Genomic DNA, 23,733 nt, shown 5'->3' on the forward strand with positions numbered 1-23,733 from the left:
GGGGGCAGGGGGTGGGAGGGATAGCTCAGTGGTTTGAGCATTGGCCTGCTAAACCCAGGGTTGTGAGTTCAATCCTTGAGGGGGCCATTTAGCTTTCTGGGGCAGAAATTGGGGACTGGTCCTGCTTTGAGCAGGGGGTTGGACTAGATGACTCCTGAGGTCCCTTCCAACCCTGATATTCTATTATTTGAAACCAGAACTGAAAAGGTGAATCTCTCTACAGCAGTTATACCAATATACAGCTAATTCTGCACATGTGCACTTATTTCATAGCAGCAGGAGTAATATAGTTTACCCTTACAATATCTCATGGTGATCTTGGAATCTCAGGGAAATAATCTTGTATTTACTGACTAAATACAATAAAAGGTGGAAGAGGCTGTACCAAGTTTCAACAACTACATGGAATTTATTAACTAAAAACTTCCCACAATACACTGTGCAAAGGGACAGAGTAATCCAGCACCAAGAAAGAGGAAAGAGAAGCAGAGAAGTTTTGAGAGCAGAATGTTTGTTATCTGCATATTATTAAGATACTACCATTGGGAGCTTGTTACGTTTCAGGACTAATTAGGGAGACAGCTAGCTTATTTCAGCCACAAAACATACTTCTTCAAAAGGACAAATCCCAAACAGCATCCCTGAAAATGAGATTTAACTTCCAGAGTAGCTGTGTCCCTTTAACAAAAGCTCAACAGTCACTGACAACTAGCAGCTGTTGCACTGTGGATAAGAATACAGATTAGCAGAAAAGATGTTTTACTGTGTATTATAATACTTGTACTTAACTTCTCTGTTTCCTCATTTGTAGAATGGAGATAATGCTTAAAAGCACTTCTTATAAAAGAAGGTGAGATTCTTAAATGAAAAGCAGTTAATGAAAAGCAGTTAAATGACTTACCCATTATCACACAGACAGCAGCAGAACCAAGAATAAAGCCCAGGTTGCCTGACTCCTCCAAGATACTGTCAACTGGCCAATACTTCCTCTCCCTCACCCAAATAAAAAAAATTAAGAGATTCTGCATACATGAGTAGCTTTTTGTGATTGCATTTGTGCCAGTAGTTAGTTTTCGAAACAACTGCTCAATATCATGTACAGATATCAGAGTAGCAGCTGTGTTAGTGAGCTGTAGCTCACGAAAGCTTTGCTCAAATAAATTTGTTAGTCTCTAAGGTGCCACAATACTCCTTTTCTATGTACAGATATGATTCTTTGGAATTACACTATGTTGCCAATCAGCAAAAATACTAAGCACTGACAATTTGATTTCCCAAGATTTGGCATCTATAGCTGAGAACAGAATTGAGCAGGTGATTTAACACCTGTTACAGAGAAGACAATTATTTCCTCTTTTTTAAAAAAAAAGAGGACAGGAGATCTTGAATATTTTAAAAGACAATTTTAACAATTATGCCCTATTTGTAATAGCTGCATGCCTGTTTTGAGTTTAACATAAGCCCTGTGGTGGATGAAATTGTCTTGGATCCAACTTCTGTTTTAATGATACTTCAGATGTAAGAACCAATGTTAACCTTCAGTTATGAATATAAACAATGTACATTAAAAATCTTAATAAAACTATTCTATTCTAATGCAACAAGCATCTACATATAACTTGCATTTTACAAAATACTGGGGCTAGCTGCATCCCAAGTTATGTTTCTATTTGATAGTTTACAGCAACTCTGCACGTTGAACTCCTCCTATCTGTGAAACAATTTAAATTGGGAAACCACAAAATTATTTATCCTGTCTGTATAGCATCCAAAGAGAAAATTAAATTACATTTTTCAGATTGTCCATAATGCCAAGAGAAAAGGAGTACTTGTGGCACCTTAGAGACTAACCAATTTATTAGAGCATAAGCTTTCGTGAGCTACAGCTCACTTCATCAGATGCATATCGTGGAAACTGCAGCAGACTTTATATATACACAGAGAATATGAACCAATACCTCCTCCCACCCCACTGTCCTGCTAGTAATAGCTTATCTAAAGTGATCATCAGGTGGGCCATTTCCAGCACAAATCCAGGTTCTCTCACCCTCCACCCCCCACACACAAATTCACTCTCCTGCTGGTGATAGCCCATCCAAAGTGACAACTCTTTACACAATGTGCATGACAATCAAGTTGGGCTATTTCCTGCTATCACCAGCAGGAGAGTGAATTTGTGTGGGGGAGGGTGGAGGGTGAGAAAACCTGGATTTGTGCTGGAAATGGCCCACCTGATGATCACTTTAGATAAGCTATTACCAGCAGGACAGTGGGGTGGGAGGAGGTATTGGTTCATATTCTCTGTGTATATATAAAGTCTGCTGCAGTTTCCACGATATGCATCTGATGAAGTGAGCTGTAGCTCACGAAAGCTTATGCTCTAATAAATTGGTTAGTCTCTAAGGTGCCACAAGTCCTCCTTTTCTTTTTGCGAATACAGACTAACACGGCTGTTACTCTGAAACCTGTCATAATGCCAAGGTTTGCTTTAGTTATAATTTTAATACATAACCAAAGGAACTCCACTGACATTCCATCAGATTAAAGATGAACTAAATTTGGAACCACATTACGAACAATAATGATGCAAACAGTGTGTTAGATCCCATGTAACTGGCCCCTTTATTAAGACAGTATACCTTGGAAACTTCCAGGATGATAGAAGCCAAGGCTGGAAGGACTGGGTGCATTTGGAGAGAACTGTAATCCACAAAAGAGTACTGGGTTTCATCAACCTAACCAGAAGTCTGATCCAAACCCAAATGCTTATTTTCAAGCTCTAGCTCATAAAACTTTAAACATATGCAACTAATTTTCCTTCACTAGATTGTGTTAGCTTGAACCCTTTTCCAAGCAGTGATCTCTGGTGCGAATTGGATACGTGAACTCCAGCAGGATGTTTCAGAGTTGTGTGTCCAGTCATTGTCAGTCATGTGGTTATGAATTATGCAGGGATGGAAGTGCCCAAACAAAAAGACTCAAGACATGCATCATCTGTGATTCAACTTCACACAGTAACAATTCAACTAGATTGGAGTTCTGTGGTCACTAACAAGCAGGAAACATCATTAATGGGCACAGAGCACCATTCTTTCTAGCCTCTCTATGTTCTTGAAGTAGACCCGGGGCAGGACTGATGTAATGTTTTGTATATGGATCAACAACTCAATGAATACATACAAGGCAAAGAGAGAGATTTAAACACATTTTCAATATTAGAGCCAGATAGGAGAGTAGTTTTATTAAAAGTATTTTAACCAGATGCCATATTAATGTCATGATTGTGAAAACAGTTTCAAATTGGACGATCTTGCTACTGAAGACTCCACTCTGCATGGCAGAAAGCAGCATATCTATTCCTCCAACACAACATTCCAGAAGATTCTATCTGCTTGCACACCAATTCTGAACATGTGGATGCATAAAAGAGCTGAAAAATCTGATAAACTGCTGGATTTCTAGACACTGGCATTTGATGACAGAGCCTGGTGCAATAAAGTTGTATAAAGTTCAGTTTGAAAAGCAGCCAAAGCATTATCCCTCCCTTCATTTTGGGAAGAAGCCCCACACTCCTTCCTACAGCACTTCTCCAGAGCTGACATGAATACTGATTTCTGGCCACTAGCCAATCACTTTCACTCATGGATCCCAAACAAGACAGTTTCACAATATATCTGAACTCTACTGCCATGTGCTCATCCGACATGCCACCATACATTATAATAATCTTACATTGTTCTGCTAATCAAAACTGAGGTTAAAAAGAATTTTTCCTTAAACTTCATCAGTCAAAAATAAAGAGGTTTCTATACAAATTGTGAGAGACAGAAGGAGGATGAGACTTGATGCTAAAAATCTTAAGAATTAATATATATAGCATGTAAGAGTGGGGATTTGAGTGACAGATACTTTTCTCCCCACTCCTATCAGAGCATTTGTTTGGGGGAGAACCTAGTTAGTTTGAGAACTGACTGTTACAAGCATAGCCTAGGGATATGCTGGTTCTTTGCCCTGCTTACTGAGCCAAATCCCAGTTGAAGCTGGCTGATCTGTTTGTTACTACAAACTAAGTTCACAGGACAGTGTTAGATAACCTTTTACTAAGCAAAGGAGGCATGTCTGGGGGAAAACTTTATGGAATTCCAAGCTGCAAATGGCTTCAGTTAATGGCCCCCATTTTAGCACACTTAATTTAGTTTAAGATTTTAACCCAATGGGTAATAATAAACATCTCCAATTCTTGTACTAATAGAAAAAAATGGTTTCTCCACCCCTTTGAATTTAGTGTTGTCTAGACACACAAAAGCTTTAAAAACAGAACCCTGAGAAGATATCAGAAAGCCATCAACAGGACAAAAAAAAAAAAAAAAAAAACATATGCAAGAAGCCAATTCAAAATCCTGGCAGAGCATCACCACAAAAATCTGAACCACAAAAAAGCAGCTGCACCAGTCCCATTCTTTCCTTAGTTACAGAAAGCCAAGCACTTGAAATGCATTACTATACAGCAATTTAAGCCTATGATTATACATAATGAATAGCTAGAAATATCTTGTTCCTGGGTTTGTTTTTGCTTGACTCCTAAATTGCACATGTCTTCAGAGACAATTTGGGTTTAAGATTTTTAAAAGAGCTTGTTTTTGCTCTATCAAGTGTACTTCAGAATCTGGTTTTTCAGCCTTTGGAAGACCTGAGTTTACTTTCATATGGATTCACAAAATACTGAAAAGGTGTATTAAAAGCTATAAATTAGAGGACAAGTATTACAGTATTTTCCATGGACGTAGCCATCCTTTGAAAGGCATGGAAGTCTTCCTCAACCACCCTAACCAGAATATAAGAGGGATTCCCTCCATTCCAGAGGCTTAGAAGGTCCACCCCTGCCTTAGCCTCATGGGGTGACAGGAAAAGCACAGCTCCAAAAAGCTCAAAGCACCTCATTAATAGAGAGAATGGGAGCCAAGCACCAGTGTGGAGCTCAGCTAGAACTTTCCTTGTCCACTTCCTCTGAGGGTGTCATCATGGTGAGGGAAGATGAACCCCTTCTATGGAACCATACCCCGCTGCCACACCTCACCAGCTGGCTCTGTTGAAGGGAGGTACCCCTTTCATCTCCCAGGGGCAGAACTACCCCATGATGTGAACAAGGACTCTAGAGAGCACCTCCATAATCCCAGACCACAGTGCCCACGCATACTCCATCAATTGACTTTTCTTTTTTGTACCTTGACAGCTGCAGGGACCCACTCAACAACAATAAAGAGTGGAGAACTCTGGAACCCCTATTGCCTCCTATCCCTTTATGGGACAGACACCCCAGGGAAGGGACAGTTATCTGAGTTGCAGAGCTAGCTTACACTTAAAATAAATAATAAAAAATAATAATAAAAAAAGAACCAATGGTAATAGATAAAGGGGACCGCAAACCGCATGACTTTTTCAAGGGTGCAAACATTAAAGGGGTAAGGAGAAGCTGCAATGTAATAGGGAATTTTAAGTAGTGTGATTAAGAATTAAGTGGTTCACACTGTTGCCTATGTAACCATATAGTATTGTTACTGTCACTCCTGTAATAAACTATTTGAGGGAGGACAATCAAATTTAAACAAGACATGAGTAAACTCTTCAGGGCAAGGGACCCAATCCTGACTGGGTCTTCGTGGCACTACTGCAATGTATATAAGGGAGGACTGAAGGGGAAAAAATACTTTGCCTTCTTCCCAAAAGCATGAGAGCCCTCACTCCTTGGCCAATTACTCTAGTTTCTACTTGTATTAGAATTCAGAATCTGAAAGATTTGATACGGATTTTTTCCAAAATCATGTTAATCACAAACACTGGACAAAGATGCATCATCAACATTAAGGATAGCACAGTAGCACAATTCAGAGACAAATACATTTCTTACACCCAGACTACAAAAAGTCTAAGTCAGTGGTTTTCAATCCGCAGACCCTTGAGGGTCCATTTAAATTTGTTTAGGGGTCTGCAAATGAAAAAAGGCTGAAAATCACTGGTCTAAGTAACAAAAGACAGAGTTATGGAGCCAAAAAGTCCTGCTTCTCTAATTCCTAGTAATGATATATTCTGTAGCACAGCTATTGTTTTTGGCATCAATCAGATAATTTTCTCCCTTCCTCAAGCAGAAATTCTCTCTTGCTGTTAACAGCTAGAATTCCTTTAACACTAACTTTCAATTTCAGAAGCATGAGCATTTACTTCAGAATTTTCCTTCAACAAGGGTAGGTGAGAAGTATCTGAATTTGGTTTGTCCAACTGGTAATGAAATCTCTACTAAGCACTTTTACTGAAAAGCCAACTGGCCCTTTTAAACTGTAAAAAGGAGAGCAGAAATATACTGGAATTACGAATTAGAGGGAAGTACCTTAATTTACAGGTAGAAAGCATTACTAGCTCTGTAACAAACTGAAACATGGAGGGGAGAAAATCTAGTACCCTGAAGAAATTCTTGTGTTCACCTCAGAAGTCATGCTATAATACATGGGGACCCAATAAAAAACATTTGCATCATATTACCATTGATTTTTAAGTTTAGACATTCCTACAAATTTTGTCCTAAGCAAAATTTTATTAAGTTCCTTTAAAAAAAAAACCACAGATCTAGTTAGTTTTGAAATGCTTTGCCTTTGACAATGGAAATCTATCCAGCAGCAGCAAATTTGAGATAATCTCTTGTTCTTCAACCGGACTTTATTAATTTTCAAAATGAAAAGACCATCCTGAGGAAAAACAACTATTTCCAGCTCAACTATTAAGTTTCTTTCGACTGCTACAAGAAAAAAAACCCTCAATATCTGGTAGATTCTAAATATATGAACCAATTAAAAACAATTTTAAACCCATAAAATATAATCCATTCAAGTGTTCAAACTAAAGCTCTGGACAAACTGATCAGCAGGTCTCTTGCAGAGAGATTGTTTTTTTTTTTTATTTTTAAAAGCTATTCAGAGAGAAGAATATGGAATGACTGCAGGAGGGTTTTCACAAACTCAACAGACTTTTGTTGGCCACACACAGGAATATTTGGACAGTCACAGTGCTCCCAGATCTTAATGGGAGAGCTACACATACCCCCCTCAGAGCCTAAAAAGGTGAGAACCTGAACTGTTACCTACCTCAAAATAAAATAAATAATAAATAAATCTTAACATGTGCATTTTTGTCTTGAATAGCATATTAGAAACCAAATTCCATGCAGTGCACATTTCGGTATATTTCATAAACTGGGGTGTCACCCTCCTATGTTTAACCTTGATTTATAATGCTGCCTCTTCAAATAGTCAAGACAGACATTCTCCTACAGTCCAGGAGAATGCATTTCAATGTGTGGGTATGTGGTTAAGCTCATCTCTTTGAATGGCATTGATTAGATCCCAGCTACACTACTTCACTTGCTAAAACCTAACAAGAATCCTAAATTGTTAACATACTAATAAGGCGATTATGTAACACAATAACTAGACTGAACTATGACAATATTGTTTACAGTTTTGCATCATTAACCATTCTTCTGAAACAGGATTCTTCTTATAACAAGCTATACTGATCATCCTTTGGGTAACCAGGCAAATGGTTATACATATGCAAAATGCTGCACTGATCCAATATAAAAATTCACATTTATATAACATCTACAAATCCACTGTCTCTCAAAGAAAATGTTGAAGATTTTTTTCTTCTCACATCTCCCAAGTTTTTCTTCCTATGACAAAGGACACATGCATGAACACCATTTTATTTCTAACTTTTAGAAGTAACATTTAAGATAACACCTACTGAAAGACTGGAAAAGTGATTCTCTGGTTTACTTACTTTGTATACAGTTAACCTAAGTTTCCCTGTGTAGTTAGTTTCTCCTGCTTGCATATAGGTCTTTCAAATAGCAACAGAAAAGGAGTTAAACACAGTGAAGTGTTGTTACCAGATGTCAAAAATTGACCAAAGGACTTGTGAGCAGATCTAGAATCAGAAGCTACTTTTAATAATTATCCAGAAATTAATAATTCAGAGTGATAAAGAGAAACAGAAAACGTTTAACGAAGTGGCTGTTTTCATGTATCCTTGAATAAAATAGTAGAGGGGGAGGGAAATTAGTTCGACACAGCCTGTTTCTTAGTCAGCTGATTCCTCATGGGAACTTTTGCTTATATCTGCTCCAGACTTTACTCACATTTGTAATTTTAAAACAAATCACAGCATTCTATTGACCATAAAATATTAGCCAAAGGTTATATATGTTTCAACATTATATCATAATAAGCTGCTGCTGCAGCTCCAAGAAAATCTAGACTTTCATAGGTGGAAAAAAGGCGTGGGGAATTAAGCAGTCTGTTGTTAGAGGGAAGCCGTTTGTAATTTTAAAGTTTGCTTGTGGAACCTCTTCTGATAAAAAAATCTTTGATAACCTTCAGATTTTTTAGACAGTTTTACCTCCTCTTTACCAAAAGCTGCTCTCAATCTGACTGCTGTGTTTTTCAGCTTGTGACTATGGCATGATTTTCATATTTGTGCAGAAGGAAGTTTCAATTTTAAAAAAAAATTAATTTTGAACATGATTTTTTCCTACTAGCATTAAACAGGCTACACATGAACTACAAGACGTTGACATTCAAGAGGAAATTGTGCTCGCCACACCTTGCAATCCAGTCATGGAGCTTATTGCAACTATTTCAACAGGGGACAATATTTGTGTCACCAAGACTCAGAAGCTTTATGTGAATTGGTTGCTTGGTACAGAGACTGTATAACCATTGTGTAACCAAAAAAACAAACCAACAAACACTACTAGCAATGGTATTTGCACAACTCAGTAATGTAGTCATCTGTCACACATCTTGGTATCAGTATGTTTTCCTATAAGATGTATACTTAAGGGCTGATACACATTTCTAAGTGGCAATTGTAAAAAGTATTTATCAGTAGGATTAATTTTACTTGTTTTGTGGTAAAAAAGGAAGATCATCAGAAAATATGCTTTACAACCTTATTGTTGTTCCTTCACAATCTCTTCTTGAGAATTTTCAGAATCAAGGTGACTGGGCAACAAAATGGCAGAACTTTGATAAGTGTGAAGTAATGCACACTGGAAAACATAATCCCAGCTATACTTACAAAATGATAGGGTCTAAATTAGCTGTTACCACTCAAGAAAGTTCTTGGAGTCATCGTGGATAGTTTTCTGAATACAGTCATTTAATGTGCAGTGGCAGTCAAAAAAGGTAACCAAATGTTAGGAATCGCTAGGAAAGGCATAGATAAGACTGCAAATATAATGCTCACAACTTGAATACCGGGTGCAGTTCTGGTCACCCCACCTCAAAAAAAGATATTAGAACTGGAAAAGATGCAGAGAAAGGTAACTAAAATGATTAGCAAAAACAACAAGGAGTCCTTGTGGCACCTTCGAGACTAACAAATTTATTTGGGCATAAACTTTCGTGGGCTAGAACTTATGCCCAGACAAATTTGTTAGTCTCTAAGGTGCCACAAGGACTCCTCCTCATTTTTGCCGATACAGACTAACACAGCTACCACCACCACGCTAAAGCGATTAGGGATATGGAGCAGCTTCATCTGAGGAGGAATTAAAAAGACCAGGATTGTTCATCTTAGAAAATGAGAGGATATGATAAAGGACTATAAAATCATGAATGGTGTAGAGAAAGCGAACTGGGAAGTGTTATTTACCCCTCCACAGAACACAAGAAGCAGGGGTCACCCAGTGAAATGAATAGGCAGCAGATTTAAAAACAAACATAAGGCAGTACTTCTTCACACAACACACAGTCAGCCTGCAGAATTCATTGCCAGGGGATGTTGAGAAGTCCAAAACTACAACAAGATTCAAAAAAGAATTAGATAAATTCATGGAAGATAGGTCCATCAATGGCTATTAGCCAAGATGGTCAGGGACACAACCCCATGCTTTCAGATGCTAGGAGTGGATGACAGGGGACGGATCACTCAATGATTGCCCTGTTCTGTTCATTTCTTTTAAAGCATTTGGCATTGGCCACTGTCGGAAGACAGGATACTGGACCAGATGGACCACTGGTCTGACCCTGTTCTTATGCTTAAGCTCTCCCCTGGAATATTAGCATATTATCACAAATCCCCTAGTGCATTATTAGCTCCCCAATAAAAAGAGCATGGACCAAACTGAAATATCTTACCAACAACATGATTAGTAAGTCACTTCAAAATAGATTTTCCAATGTACTCCATACTGGAAAGGCAAATATGGTATAAAAACTGGAGGTGAATTTATTTCTGAATCTCAGAATTCATATTCACCACCTATTCAGTTCTTCTGCAAAGGAAGAAGTGTCTGACAATTGTGCCCTGTCTGATTAGGTGGTCACACCCACCAGAGCATAAATATACTGCTTTGGATAAAAATGTATTAAAACAATGAATCCTACTTTCCGAATCACATTCTGCATAGGAGAGCGGTATCTTTCAGCCAGTACGACAACAGATCCCTTCAAAAAGGCTTAGAACCAACCACTGCCATTGGCGCAAGACACCCCCTTTCAAGATTTCTACCATCTTGACCTAAGAGGAAAGCATCTAAGAACACTGTAACACATCTGGTAACTATATTAGTTCTCTTCCTCCAAGGAAGTTGAAGTTTGCTAACAATAGTTTAGAGCACCCAAGTAATGATTCTCCATCTTGCCACCTCAAGATAGTAGCCTTTCAAAAAAGTATTGCACACAGGTCTGTTTTCCAAGTTAACAGTAAGCAAGCTAGCCAGACATCTTTGCAGAGCAAGACTTATGCACATGTTTAACTCTTTGCTGACAATGTTCTTTCCAAAAGTGATAGAAACAAAACGCACTGGCTTCTTTATTTGGAGACTACTGTGCTAGGAGAAAAGGAGTACTTGTGGCACCTTAGAGACTAACCAATTTATTTGAGCATGAGCTTTCGTGAGCTACAGCTCACTTCATCGGATGCATACCGTGGAAACTGCAGCAGACTTTATATATCATGCAGTTGATAGATTTCCACTCCATTGGTTAGTCTCTAAGGTGCCACAAGTACTCCTTTTCTTTTTGCGAATACAGACTAACACGGCTGTTACTCTGAATACTGTGCTAGGAGTAATTCAGTCATCAGGGGGCACTATCAGGTACTTTAAACCCAAAATGTGATTTTACAAAAAATACACAACAGAAGCGTTGGCAATGACAGCTAGCTCAGTCAGCAGAGCATCAGGCTCTTAATCTGAGGGGCCAGGATTCTAACCCATTTGGGCAGCTAGCTTTTTATTAAATAGCCCTGCCTTGAGTGCAGGAGACTGGACCAAATGACCTCTTGAGGTCCTACACTTCTATGATGCTAAGTGTTTTCATTAAGAAAAATGATAGTTGTTTGGGAAGTAAGCAGTCTCTATGGTGTTTGCAACGCAAGCATTTCCATACTGTGGTAGTGCATGAAAAAGTAAAACTGAAATCTATTATTACTGCTAGAGCTGAATGAACAAGTAAACAGCATAAATATTTTCTAAATCACACAAAATTTGCTAGATGTCTCACAAGAAAAACACAGGTTTCAGAGTAACAGCCGTGTTAGTCTGTATTCGCAAAAAGAAAAGGAGGACTTGTGGCACCTTAGAGACTAACCAATTTATTAGAGCATAAGCTTTCGTGAGCTACAGCTCACTTCCTCAGATGCATATCGTGGAAACTGCAGCAGGCTTTATATATACACAGAGAATATGAAACAATACCTATTCCCACCCCACTGTCCTGCTGGTAATAGCTTATCTAAAGTGATTTCCAGCACAAATCCAGGTTTTCTCACCCTCCACCCCCCCACACAAATTCACTCTCCTGCTGGTGATAGCCCATCCAAAGTGACAACTCTTTACACAATGTGCATGACAATCAAGCTGGGCTAAAACACAATCAACTCCAAAGACCAGGTCACCTAAAATATAGGTTTGACTAGTGCAGGGCACAAACAGATAAGGAAGGGCGGGGGGGTCAGGAAAGGCAAACTAGAATTGTAATAATTAGTTACTTAGTAATGGACATACCCACATTGAAGGAGACATTAAAAATGCAAGTCTTTCCAAGGAGACTCAAGATGTTAACACAATCATACACACTTGCACTTATCTACACAATTTTTGTACTGCTTTAACTGCCTCAGTTTAGAAACAGATCTAATTAAAGCAATAAGACCCGCTAGTGTGGATGCAGTTATACCGGTATAAAGGTGATTAGACCAAAAGCAGCTATACTGGTATAAGCACTTTTATATGAGTATTGCTGCATCCACACTAGGGGTTATACCTCTTTAACTTCATCAATTTCTAAACACAAAGTTAAAGCAGTGCAAATCTGTGCACTGACTACACCTTAGCCTTTTCTTCCAGAAGAAAGCACCGTTCGTCTATTTAAAAAAAGAAAGTAGCACTAGTCACTGATGACACGACCCACATCCTAGGGATAAAGAAAAGGAGTACTAGTGGCACCTTAGAGATAACTTTCTTAAATGAAACAAGGCTGAATACATATTCTCCCAAGTGTCACCACCCATGTTCTTAGTATAGAGAATGAAAACAAAATAAGCCGATGGCGTAATGTGCCTACTACTGCAGACAAAAAAATACACCCCAACTTTCCTTTAATCAAATCACATTTTGAAATCAACTCCTGTCAGAGCACTAAGCTCTGAAGGCCTATTACCCCGGTTTAAAAATGTGTTATCAAATAGGAGAGTAGTTTCATAGTGTACAGACATCCACATCACATAACCAGTACAACTGGTACGATTTACTGGGAGTTGAGAATCAAATAGATAAGACTGGGTTACTCAGATATGAGCCCTTAAAGAAAAAAAGTTGCCTTGCCAAAAGAGAGATGTCCCTGGAATACAAGCCATCAACTACTTTTCAGCATTACATTTGAGTTCCCACCCCACAGAAGTCATACTACTGAAAGCCACTTAACAGTAGAAACCAGTTGGAACTGGGATTTCCCAGATTATCTTATTTTCATGGTTCACACAGCTAGATGCAAGGAAATATCAGGAGTGGAAGGGTATTTTTAAAAGTAGCCAAAGAAAGTTTCCATCTGTCACATCTACAAGTGATTTTACTGCATGGTTTCCAATTTAAGCCAACAAATTTAAAATAGAGGAAAATATATTAATTTAGCCATTTTCCAGTTTCAATAGTCTATTCAACATGACACATAGGGACAAACTAGAGCAACCCCAAAAGATACATTCATGTATCATACACCTCCCCAGTGTTAAGATTTTTTTAATCATAAATGTGACAAACTAACAGCTTATAAAGGAACACAATGTTCTCATCCATGCAGAGCGCTGCAATCAGAATGTGCTGTATGCCACATGGCCAAAACCCTGTCTGTCTCACAAAAGGGTTGTCTGAATTTGCCCTCCTACAAAACCAAACTGCCAGAGACAGACCCCATTCAAACCAAAAGGCAACAGAATTTAGCAGTGGTTGCCCAGGTCTGTCCTTCAGGATGCCCTGGGCACCCACTGCATATAGAAATCTGTCTCCAGGATCCCAGCTACCGACTTTTACTGGCCTCCCACCCTCAGCGCACATAGACTTGACTCTGTATGTCTAGTGTATTTAGAGATGTTTAATTTTGCGAAAAAATCTCCCAAGGCTTAACAAAAATGTAAGATGAATTTAAATTTTTCAACAAGTATGTGTTTGGTGTGTTTTTTTTTTAAACAGTTCAATGAAGCAGTTTTTGTTTGGATGCAAACCTTTCCCTGCAGTGTTTGCAACCCAAATATTGCAGCACTGAGCTAAGTCACAAGAGCCAGAAAGTGAAATTGACCATGAAAGGGATTAACCCGTTCTCATCTCCCAAGCTAAATTTAGGGCTAATTATGTAAACAAACATTAATAGTAGATCGCTTCCCTCTCCAAGGACGGGTTTAAAAAAAAAAAATCTGTTAAGCTTGCAATGCTCCCTTTGAGACAGGAACGCACAGAAAGCTTGAAAGTGGGCCTTCAACCTCCAAAGGGCCTCCAGGTTTTCCGAATACCACCCACCCTACCCCAGAAAAATCAACCAGCTTGGTGGGAGGGGCAAACTCTCTCGAGGAGGGTCCCCCAAGTTTTCCAAATCCATCGGCCTCCTCTCTCCCTAGACAGGAAGTCTGGGGGAAGGGAAGCCACGTTCCCGCCTGGGTCTCAGATTCCCCAGCCTAGCTATCCCTTCCTCACCCTGGGACGGCTGCCCCGAGGGGTCCCCCAAACCCTCTCCTTCCTTCAACTCCCCCATGCAATACAAACAAGCGAGCTGGACGTGGGAGCCACACACTGCCCGACTTCACCTCCTCCCTGCGATGCTCATTTCAGGCCTTCCCCGCACTCACTTTCTCTTGTACTCGTCCCTCTCCCGCTTGACTTTGGCCAGCACGTTGTAGAGGGCCCGGATCTCGGGGGTGATGGTGTCGATCTGCACCCCCACGCCGTCCGGATGGACCCAGGAGACGCCGGGCCCCTGCAGGGTCTCCAGGCCGCCGCCGCCGGTGCGGCGCACCTGGGTGTAGCTCCAGATGGTGCCAGGCAGGCGGCCGTAGGGCTGCGGCGGGGCGGCGGCGGCAGCAGCCGCGGCGGGGCCGGCGGGCCGGGCGCCCTGTCCGGGAGCCGGGGGCCCCGAGTCCGTCTGCACGGCCTGGTCCCGGGAGAAGGTCTTGTAGCGGAAGCGGCGGTCGCGCTCGCTCTGCTGCGCCTGCAGCTGCTTCTCCAGCAGCCGGTTGCGCCGCTCCAGCTCGTGCACCTTGGCCAGGAAGCAGCGGAACCGCACGTTCAGCCCCTTCAGCAGGTGGATGTTGGAGCCCAGGTCGTTCCGCAGCGCCGCGGTCACCGGCGGCGGGGCAGCCGCGGGGCTGCCGGGGCCCAAGGCGCCGGGGGCCGGGCCGGCGGAGAAGGCGCGGGCCATCTCCCCGAAGAGGAGCGAGTTCATCATCCTCCCGGCCGGGAGCCCTCGCAGCAGGGAGGGGGAGCGACGGGGACTGGGATCCTGTCAGCACCGGGGGCGGGTAGGTACCCGGCTCGAGGGGAGAGGGGGGGGGATTCAACCGGAAGTGGCGGTTAGACGAAGGGTGGGGGGGAGCGAGGGGAGACTATTTCTGAGGTAAAAAAAAAAAAAAAACCCCAAAGCGGCCCAGGATCGCGTCCCTCCCGCAATCCGGGTGTCTCCAAGCGAGGGGGGCGCCCGGCCTCGGCTGCTAGCTCGCTCGCTCCTGCGCCAGCCGCCACTGCCGCATCCGGCGCAGCTGCCCGGCCGCTGACTGACTGAGGCCGGCGACGCGGGGCGGGACTCGGCACCGGCCGCCGCGCGGGCCACGCCCCCCCCCGCCTCCGCGAGCGGCGGCAGGCGCGGCCCCGCCCCCTCCCCACCGTGGCCCCGCCCCCTCCCTCTTCTGCCCCGCCGGCCCCGCCCACCCCGAGCCGCCGCACGCCCCCGTCCAACGCCGGCTTTTCCGAAACGGCCCCGCCCCTCGAGTTGTAGCCGCGCCCCCGCGGGATGGCCCCTCCCCTCCCCGTGCCTTTTCATGTGCACGCGCCACCCCCTTGCCCCGCTGGCCGCTTTTGCTGGAGCGCGGTGGCTTGAGCCGGGTTTCCCCGGGAGCCGCTTCAAAAAACCCCCCCCAGCCCAGGCTGCTCGTGGCCAGGGTCCACGAGGGGCAACCAGGACCGGGCCACTAAGTTCCTCCCACTCAAAGGTTGCTGCTGTGGGTCCCAAGGGAATCAGGGGGGGCTGCAACAATTTGTACAGTGGGGATGCTGAGAGCCATTGAACCAAACTGCCTCAGTCACCCATTGAATTCGAGAGAGGGGGCTGAGCAACCTATGGAGTGTGACGCCTGCACGGGATTCAGGGCCTTGACAAGCCTCTTCTTTTCCTTGTGCTTTCCTGCCCTGCTTATAAGGTTCATAAGAAGCAGCTAGTTTCCCTGGCCGATGTAAACAGAGCTTCAAGAAACTAGGCTTTGATTCTGCCTAGTGCATAATTAAAATCCAGACAGCCTATTCTTCTAGCTGCAAAAACTGGCCTTGCTTATGAAATAAACATTTTCCCCATTATTTGCCTTCTGCAGTGCCAGTTTGCAGTTGTATTAGTAATTGTCTCCTTTACAGTTCCCTTGTGCTTGGTCTTATAAGAATGCTTAACAGGACATGGATTTTTTTATGGAACTTCATTGTTACAATTTTGAAATAGGAGGAGTGTTTGGAAATACCACACACTAATATAGTCTAATACAGACTGAATTGCTATTTATTGCTTTAATTTAGTCCCAGTATTTGCTATTTTCCGGATCCAATTTTGGAGTAGACATTAGGGCACGCCTGCCGAGATTAACAATAGGAATGGCATGTTTGCTTTCAAACAGGCCACTGGCATGATCCTGTTCCAATAAAGTTAATGGGACCTTTTGCCTCTGAGGCCAGAAAAACGCTTCATGCTGCAAATAGGCCCCCTGGGAGTTGCCAGTGGTCAGCAGGCATTCAACACTTCACAGAATCATGCCCCAGAAGGGTTGGTTTATATAAGTCACATAATAGGACTGTGATCTATGAAAGATTTATCATACTTCTCTATTTAGCTTTAGACTTATTACAATTATTTCATTAATAAGATTAGATTATATAATGACATATTTAGTTAATATTTGTATAATAGTTTGAAGGTGGGAAGCCTTATTTAAGTGCCAACTAATATTGATATTATACTATTACAATTATGACAGGTTTCAGAGTAACAGCCGTGTTAGTCTGTAATCGCAAAAAGAAAAGGAGCACTTGTGGCACCTTAGAGACTAACCAATTTATTTAAGCATAAGCTTTTGTGAACTACAGCATCCGATGAAGTGAGCTGTAGCTCACGAAAACTTATGCTCAAATAAATTGGTTAGTCTCTAAGGTGCCACAAGTACTCCTTTTCTTATTACAATTATGTTATTATTAAATAAACATTCCCTACTGTTGCAGATTTCTCCAGATGATCATCTCAGCTGCTCAAAAATCAGAGGGATATTGTTTAATTGTATTATACATGTAGTACCATAGGAGTGCATGATACTTTACAGGAAAATAAAAATCTTAAGAGCCAGATTTTGATCTCACACTAGTGTAAACTTGGCTTTATTTCATTATCTTTAACAGAGTTAACAAACTTAATCCAGACTTACTCTATTGTAAATAAAAGCAGATTTTTAGCTTGGTTTACCTATTCATTTTTACTTCATTTAAGAAAAACAATTGGTGGCAATTTTAATATTTAATTTTAATATTTGTTTAAGAAAAATATATTGCACTAAAGAATAACATATATAAAATGCAGTTTCTTTATGTGGTAGGAAAGGTATGTTTCAAATATTACACTTTCAAAAGCTCTTAAGCAAACAAAGTATTTTCTTTGAGAAATCACACCATGTTGACAAGAAGACATGCTGGGTGAGATGTTTCAAAATATAACACATCCTCTCAGGTGGACAGACATATTCACACACAGGCAGTTTTTCCTCGTGCCTCACAATGCACCTTAGGCGTGCAAACCATTTGTCATAAAATAAGACTTGTTCTGTCTGTTTGCTTAAATAATGATTTAGGGTGGATATGCTAAATCTGCCTAATAGGCAAAAATTACATAGTGCTGCATAGGCATTAGTGGTCACATGAGTTCTCTTAAGCATAATGTAATAGAGCATTAGATGGGATAAGTTTATCATCTTAAAATATTTTTTTTCTTTCTTGGCCCCTTATTTTGCAAGCATTTTACTGATTTTTCAGTAAGCCTAGTCCTGTCTGCCACATAGTGACATGGTAATGGACCCTACACGAAGCAGTATTGACACACTAAAGCCCATTCCTGCAACTCTCACACAGGGAAAGCTCCCAGTGAAATCATGATCCCACAGAAATCAGTGGGATTGCAGGAGCAAGTGCAGAATTTGCCACTAAACAATTAAATCCTGTAGGTCATTGAAGGCATTGATTGCTACGATTCTGCTGCATGAGAAGCAGTACAGCATGGGGGGAACCTGCTCAAATACATCAGTTCCCTCCTTTCTGATGTGCTGCAGACTAGCGCTCCTTGCGGCTTTCTTGCATGAAGCATGGAGGGGGCACAGAGGCAAGGTGGTGGTATGGTTCACAGCATATGCAGCAAGAAGTTAGATAAAAACATAAAATGCTCTTGCTGGAAAGTTGCAGCCTAACACTCCTTTATTTCTTAGAATTCAGAATGACAACACACAAGAACAGGGAGACAAAACTGGCCCTTAGACAGAGCCACAACTCACTCACCCAACTTCCTCTTTACTCTGACTATTGCAAGGGCCAGATCACAGCTTCCATACAGAGCTCCTAATTGTCAAGCAGGACCAGTCAACACCCCCCCCCAAACCCCCAAGAATTTAAAGTGACAACCTAAAATTTTAACACACCACAGCTGGGACTAACACTAAGGTCACCTCTAAACAGATCTGCTATCCAGTCCTTGCAGAGATGGTAGGGACACAGGAGCTGTAGAATTGAGGGGTTACTGCAACATTGGGGAAGGGCTCCATGGCTGCTCTATGACCTTGCAAGTGGGGAGAAGGATTCAAGTCCCTTCCAAACTCACACAGACCTCAGAGTGCACAACCTCACGATACACAGGGAAGGCAGCATGACATAGTGCATTGAACACTGAACTGGGATTCATGAGAAATCCTGGCCCTAATGAAATCAATGGGAGTGTTCCCATTGACTTCAGTGGGGCTAGGATTTGCGAACAGTTTGCTTTACAAACCAAAATGTGGGACAGCTTCTTTACTTATTACAGTGGAAGCTATTTAAATTCTATCGCTCAACCAATGACTGTTTGTAAAGCACTTTCAGGTCCTCCATGAGAAGGCGTTCTAGGAGTGCAGTGTTGTTATTGTTGTTATTCCATGTTTTCACTGCAGCTGGCCTCATGCCCTGGGAAAAAAATGTGACATCATTTTGTGGATCTCATTGCGCTGGGTGGAGGCGCTATGTTAAAGAGATGGCTCAAAGAAACACTTTAACATGATTATCTCTCATCAAATATAAAACCCAGTTAATGTATGTTGAAGTCTTATTCATTTTTGAGGCTACAATTAAAACACCTTTCACCATTTGATATTTCAACTACCCTTACCTAGAACTAATGATGTTGAGTAGCAGTGAACCTATCAAACTAAATTACCTATGTATTTGATTTTTTTTATACACATGGTTATTTTCTGTGTTATAATCTAGGGCTGATCATCCCCTCCATAGGGGGGGCTGAAAGGAGCCAAAAATCCATTGCTACGGTCAACATTTTGTTGGAGGGAGGAGGGTTGAGCCGATGTGACAGCCCCCTGGCTCTTCTCTCTAAACTCATTGAAGTCAGTTGATGCAAATTCCAGGAGTATGGGGCTCTGTGGTTGCAGGAGGACATGGCTGTGTGAATGAAGCTGGAGAAGAGCCACTCTCTATAGCAACATCAACATCAAACCTGTGGGGATTTTGCCCCTGTAAGATAATGCTGACCCTGTTGACGTTATACTAGTGAACTTCCATTCTGTGCTGTGAAATGGGGGATGATTGGCCAGGCATAAGTGGGAAGTCTGAAGAAACCATACTGAGGTCCTTAGGGATAGCACAGACATACTAGGCTTCCTCATTAATGTCTTGGTCCTCCATAGATGTTCAAAGATCTGGAAAGAAATATTAGGAGATTTGCAGGTTCGGCGGGTCCTCTCCATTGCTCGGGGAGGCAACACCAACACCAACACCACCACAGTGTAACCAAATCTCCAGCTTCTGACTGACTTGTGGCCAATGTTCCCTCTAATTTTTGACAGGCCGTGTGCCCAAAAAAATGTCTTCTGTGCCAATTTTTGACAGGCTATGTGTGCAAAAAAATTCTTTTGTGCAAACTGTTGTGCTTCTGGGCAAATTTTTGTGCATGTGTTCTTTCGTCGTGTGCGTGGGGTTTAGAATCTGTGTGCACGGCACAACTTAGAGGGAACAGTGCTTGTGGCCTTCCTGTGCATTTTCCCCATGATCTGGGCTCTAATCTCTAGTACTTCCGGGTGCTCTTCAGTTGCCAATTTGTGTGAATGCAGGAGACAACATGGGAGCTTTTTGTTGTCATACCTCGAAGGTATTTTAGGAGGACAATACATGCTAGAGGACAACAAGCAAAGGGAATAGCTCACCAGGGAAGTTTTCCATCCTCAGCATATATTGCACTGTAAATTTGCTACAATTGTTACAAAATGTGAGGATTTAGTAAAGCTGCAAGTGATAAGTTTCGGGTGATTAGCAGGGACAATCAAAACCCATTAATTCAGAAGATGTAGGCTTTTCTCACTGATCTGGGTAATTCCCCAGAATCTAAGCTTTCATTATAGAAGAAGGAGTTTTTAGCCTTTCTGCACATCTAAGGGCTGAATTTGACCCTTTGAGAAGTACATAGCTACCTCCCAACATCCTCCCAGTTCTCCTCCATGCTATCTGTGGAGACTGTGGTGTACACTGTACTAGAGAGAGAAGAGTGATCTCAGGAGAAAATGTAGTCAGCAAAACAGCCCTGTGAACAACCTAGGAAATTCCTATTAAAAATTGGCATTTTTTTCAAGGAGGCAGGAAACAGTTAGAAAGCAAGAATGTCCCCATGTTTGGGAGGCTGGCAAAATGGTCAGTTAATTAGTGTAACTAATTAATGGTGAGCTTTGGTACCTGTCCTGTGAGATTATGTGCACTATTGCTGTTTATTAGGCACATTTATGAGGCAACCATCACAGTAGAATCTGGGTGAACAGATCTACTAGGGCTGGATCCAAAGCCAGCTGAGTCACTGAATATCTTTCTATTGACTTTAATTGACTTTGGATCAGGCCCTTCATGCATAATGTCACATCTTGTAACAGACAACAGCCCAGTACATGGACAATCACTGGATGTACTGTAGAACAATTCAACAGGAGGATGGGGTGCCTTCCCCAAACAGTAACAGTGTTCATGTAAGATGCAGCTCACAAATTGGACCGGGTTCCCAAACTGCTCTTTATCTGGCAAGTTCAATTCAAAGGGTCTTGGAGGCAGGGAGACAATTAAGCCCATTCAGTAAGAGGGTAGTATTAAGCTGCTGCTAACTCGGCTACTGTTTCATTTTGTCTCCTGAAAGTGAATCATTCTGAATTAATGACCCTAGGAACAATTAATTAGGATTAGGTTCAGATTCTTCCCAGAAACAGAAAGCTTTGTTCCATAAGGATTTGTGCAACCACAGACCTAACTCGCTGCCACAGAATTTCTGTCAAGCAGCCACAGTTAGTGAGGGGCTATTCTCTAAAAGCTCTTTGCAGTGCAGAATTAACAGCTCACGGAATGCCCCATTACTGCTGATTCCTATAGGGATTCCATTAATTCTTTCGGTTATAAGGATCTCCACTGCCTGACAATAACAGATTTAAATAATGGTGTTCTGAGTAGGATTTATTTAACTGGAGGGAGAGGAAAACAAATAGGAAAGAGGTTTGCTTTTAAATAACTAACTAGCTATAGCTGTGCGTAAATAAAAATAAAATAACAATAATTAATACAAGCCCAGGCATACTACAGTTGTTTTATCCAAAGAGGGATGTGGTCCAGTGGTTCCAACAGGGACTGGCACTCAGGATTCCTAGTGCCTGGCTTTTCATTATCCTACACCACAGAGTGATATCATTTTAACTCACTTTGCCCTGGTCATGGTGGCACAAGATGCAGTGCAATGGAAAATCAGATCCCTCAGTCCTATATCTGATATTGCCACTGACTTGCTGCTCTATCTTTAGTGTGCCACTTTCCCTTTCTGTACCTCAGTTTCTCCAGCTGTAAAATGGAGCTAATATTTACCCACCTCACCGGACATTGTGAGGCTTCTTTCAAACAGCTTTGGAGGACACTAATAATGACATATAATACTTTGTGCTTCTCCAGCACATCAGAAACACTTTAGAAATGATAATCAAAGCTCTCTTCACCCTCTGTAGGGAACAGGAGATAATTACACTAATTATACGGATGGGGAAACTGAGGTACACAGTGAGAAAAGTGACTTGCTTAAAATTACAAAGTGGCCAAGCTGGAAACAGAGCCTAGGAGTCCTATATTAATTACTAATGGACACTCCTTTAAGTTTCAGAGTAGCAGCCGTGTTAGTCTGTATCCACAAAAAGAAAAGGAAGACTTGTGGCACCTTAGAGACTAACCAATTTATTTGAGCATAAGCTTTCGTGAGCTACAGCTCACTTCATCGGATGCATGCAGTGGAAAATACAGTGGGGAGATTTTATATACCCTGAGAACATGAAACAATGGGTATTACCATACACACTGTAAGGAGAGTGATCAGGTAAGGTGAGCTATTACCAGCAGGAGAGAGAAAAAAACCTTTTGCCATGATAATCAAGGTGGGCCATTTCCAGCAGTTGACAAGAACGTGTGAGGAACAGTGGCGGGGGGGGGGGGGATAAACATGAGGAAATAGTTTTACTTTGTGTAATGACATATCCACTCCCAGTCTTTATTCAAGCCTAATTTAATGGTGTCCAGTTTGCAAATTTATTCCAGTTCAGCAGTCTCTCGTTGGAGTCTGTTTTTGAAGTTTTTTTGTTGAAGAATTGCCACTTCTAGGTCTGTAATTGAGTGACCAGAGAGACTGAAGTGTACTCCGACTGGTTTTTGAATGTTATAATTCTTGACATCTGATTTTTGTCCATTTATTCTTTTACGTAGAGACTGTCCAGTTGGAGAACACTTCAATCTCTCTGGTCACTCAGTTACAGACCTAAAAGTGGCAATTCTTCAACAAAAAACTTCAAAAACAGACTCCAATGAGAGACTATTGAATTGGAATTAATTTGCAAACTGAACACTATTAAATTAGGCTTGAATAAAGACTGGGAGTGGATGTGTCATTACACAAAGTAAAACTATGTCCCCATGTTTATTCCCTGCTCCCCCCCCCCTCCGCCCACTGTTCCTCACGCATTCTTGTCAACTGCTGGAAATGGCCCACCTTGATTATCACGACAAAAGTTTTTTTTTCTCTCCTGCTGGTAATAGCTCACCTTACCTGATCACTCTCATTACAGTGTTTCATGTTCTCTGTGTATATAAAATCTCCCCACTGTATTTTCCACTGCATGCATCCGATGAAGTGAGCTGTAGCTCATGAAAGCTTATGCTCAAATAAATTGGTTAGTCTCTAAGGTGCCACAAGTCCTCCTTTAAGTGTACATAATTATATAGCACAGTACTGCAGCATTAGTTAGTATTTATTTATTTCAATTGCTAAAGCTCTAGGTGCTAAAGACACAGACAAAAATTCCTTTGGATTAACGTCCATAAAACTCTCCAGTTCACCCCCTCAGAAATGTTCCCCCTTTGCTCCATCCCATATCTGCAAATACATCACCTCCACCACAAATTAGGTCCTCCCTCCCAAATCCAGTCCGTATATCAGTCATCTCACCATCTCAAGAGAAAGTCTGGTAGAACAGACAGACCTTGAAAGGCAACAAATCCAGGTTCTGCCAGATCAAGGGGATGAGGTAGAAATAAATGCAAGTGATAAGGGCCCTTCACTGAAAAGGTCCTCCCATTTAACCCTGAGCCCAGCATCTTGGGCACCTCAACTGATCACAACTGTAATGGTA

At 41.7% G+C, this 23,733-nt stretch overlaps 1 protein-coding gene across 1 annotated transcript in view; it reads right to left on the reverse strand.

Moving 5' to 3' along the window:
• Window positions 1-15,314, reverse strand: part of IFFO2 (intermediate filament family orphan 2) — a 53,929-nt gene extending 38,615 nt beyond the window's left edge. The window contains exon 1 of the mRNA XM_073317115.1: window positions 14,398-15,314. Within this exon, the coding sequence (XP_073173216.1) occupies window positions 14,398-14,993 (596 nt within the window). The 5' untranslated portion in view covers window positions 14,994-15,314. The remainder of the gene's footprint in view (window positions 1-14,397) is intronic.
• Between the last annotated feature and the right edge of the window lie 8,419 nt (window positions 15,315-23,733).

Source organism: Lepidochelys kempii, chromosome 18 (genome assembly GCF_965140265.1).
Source record: "Lepidochelys kempii isolate rLepKem1 chromosome 18, rLepKem1.hap2, whole genome shotgun sequence".
Lineage (NCBI taxonomy): Eukaryota > Metazoa > Chordata > Testudines > Cheloniidae > Lepidochelys > Lepidochelys kempii.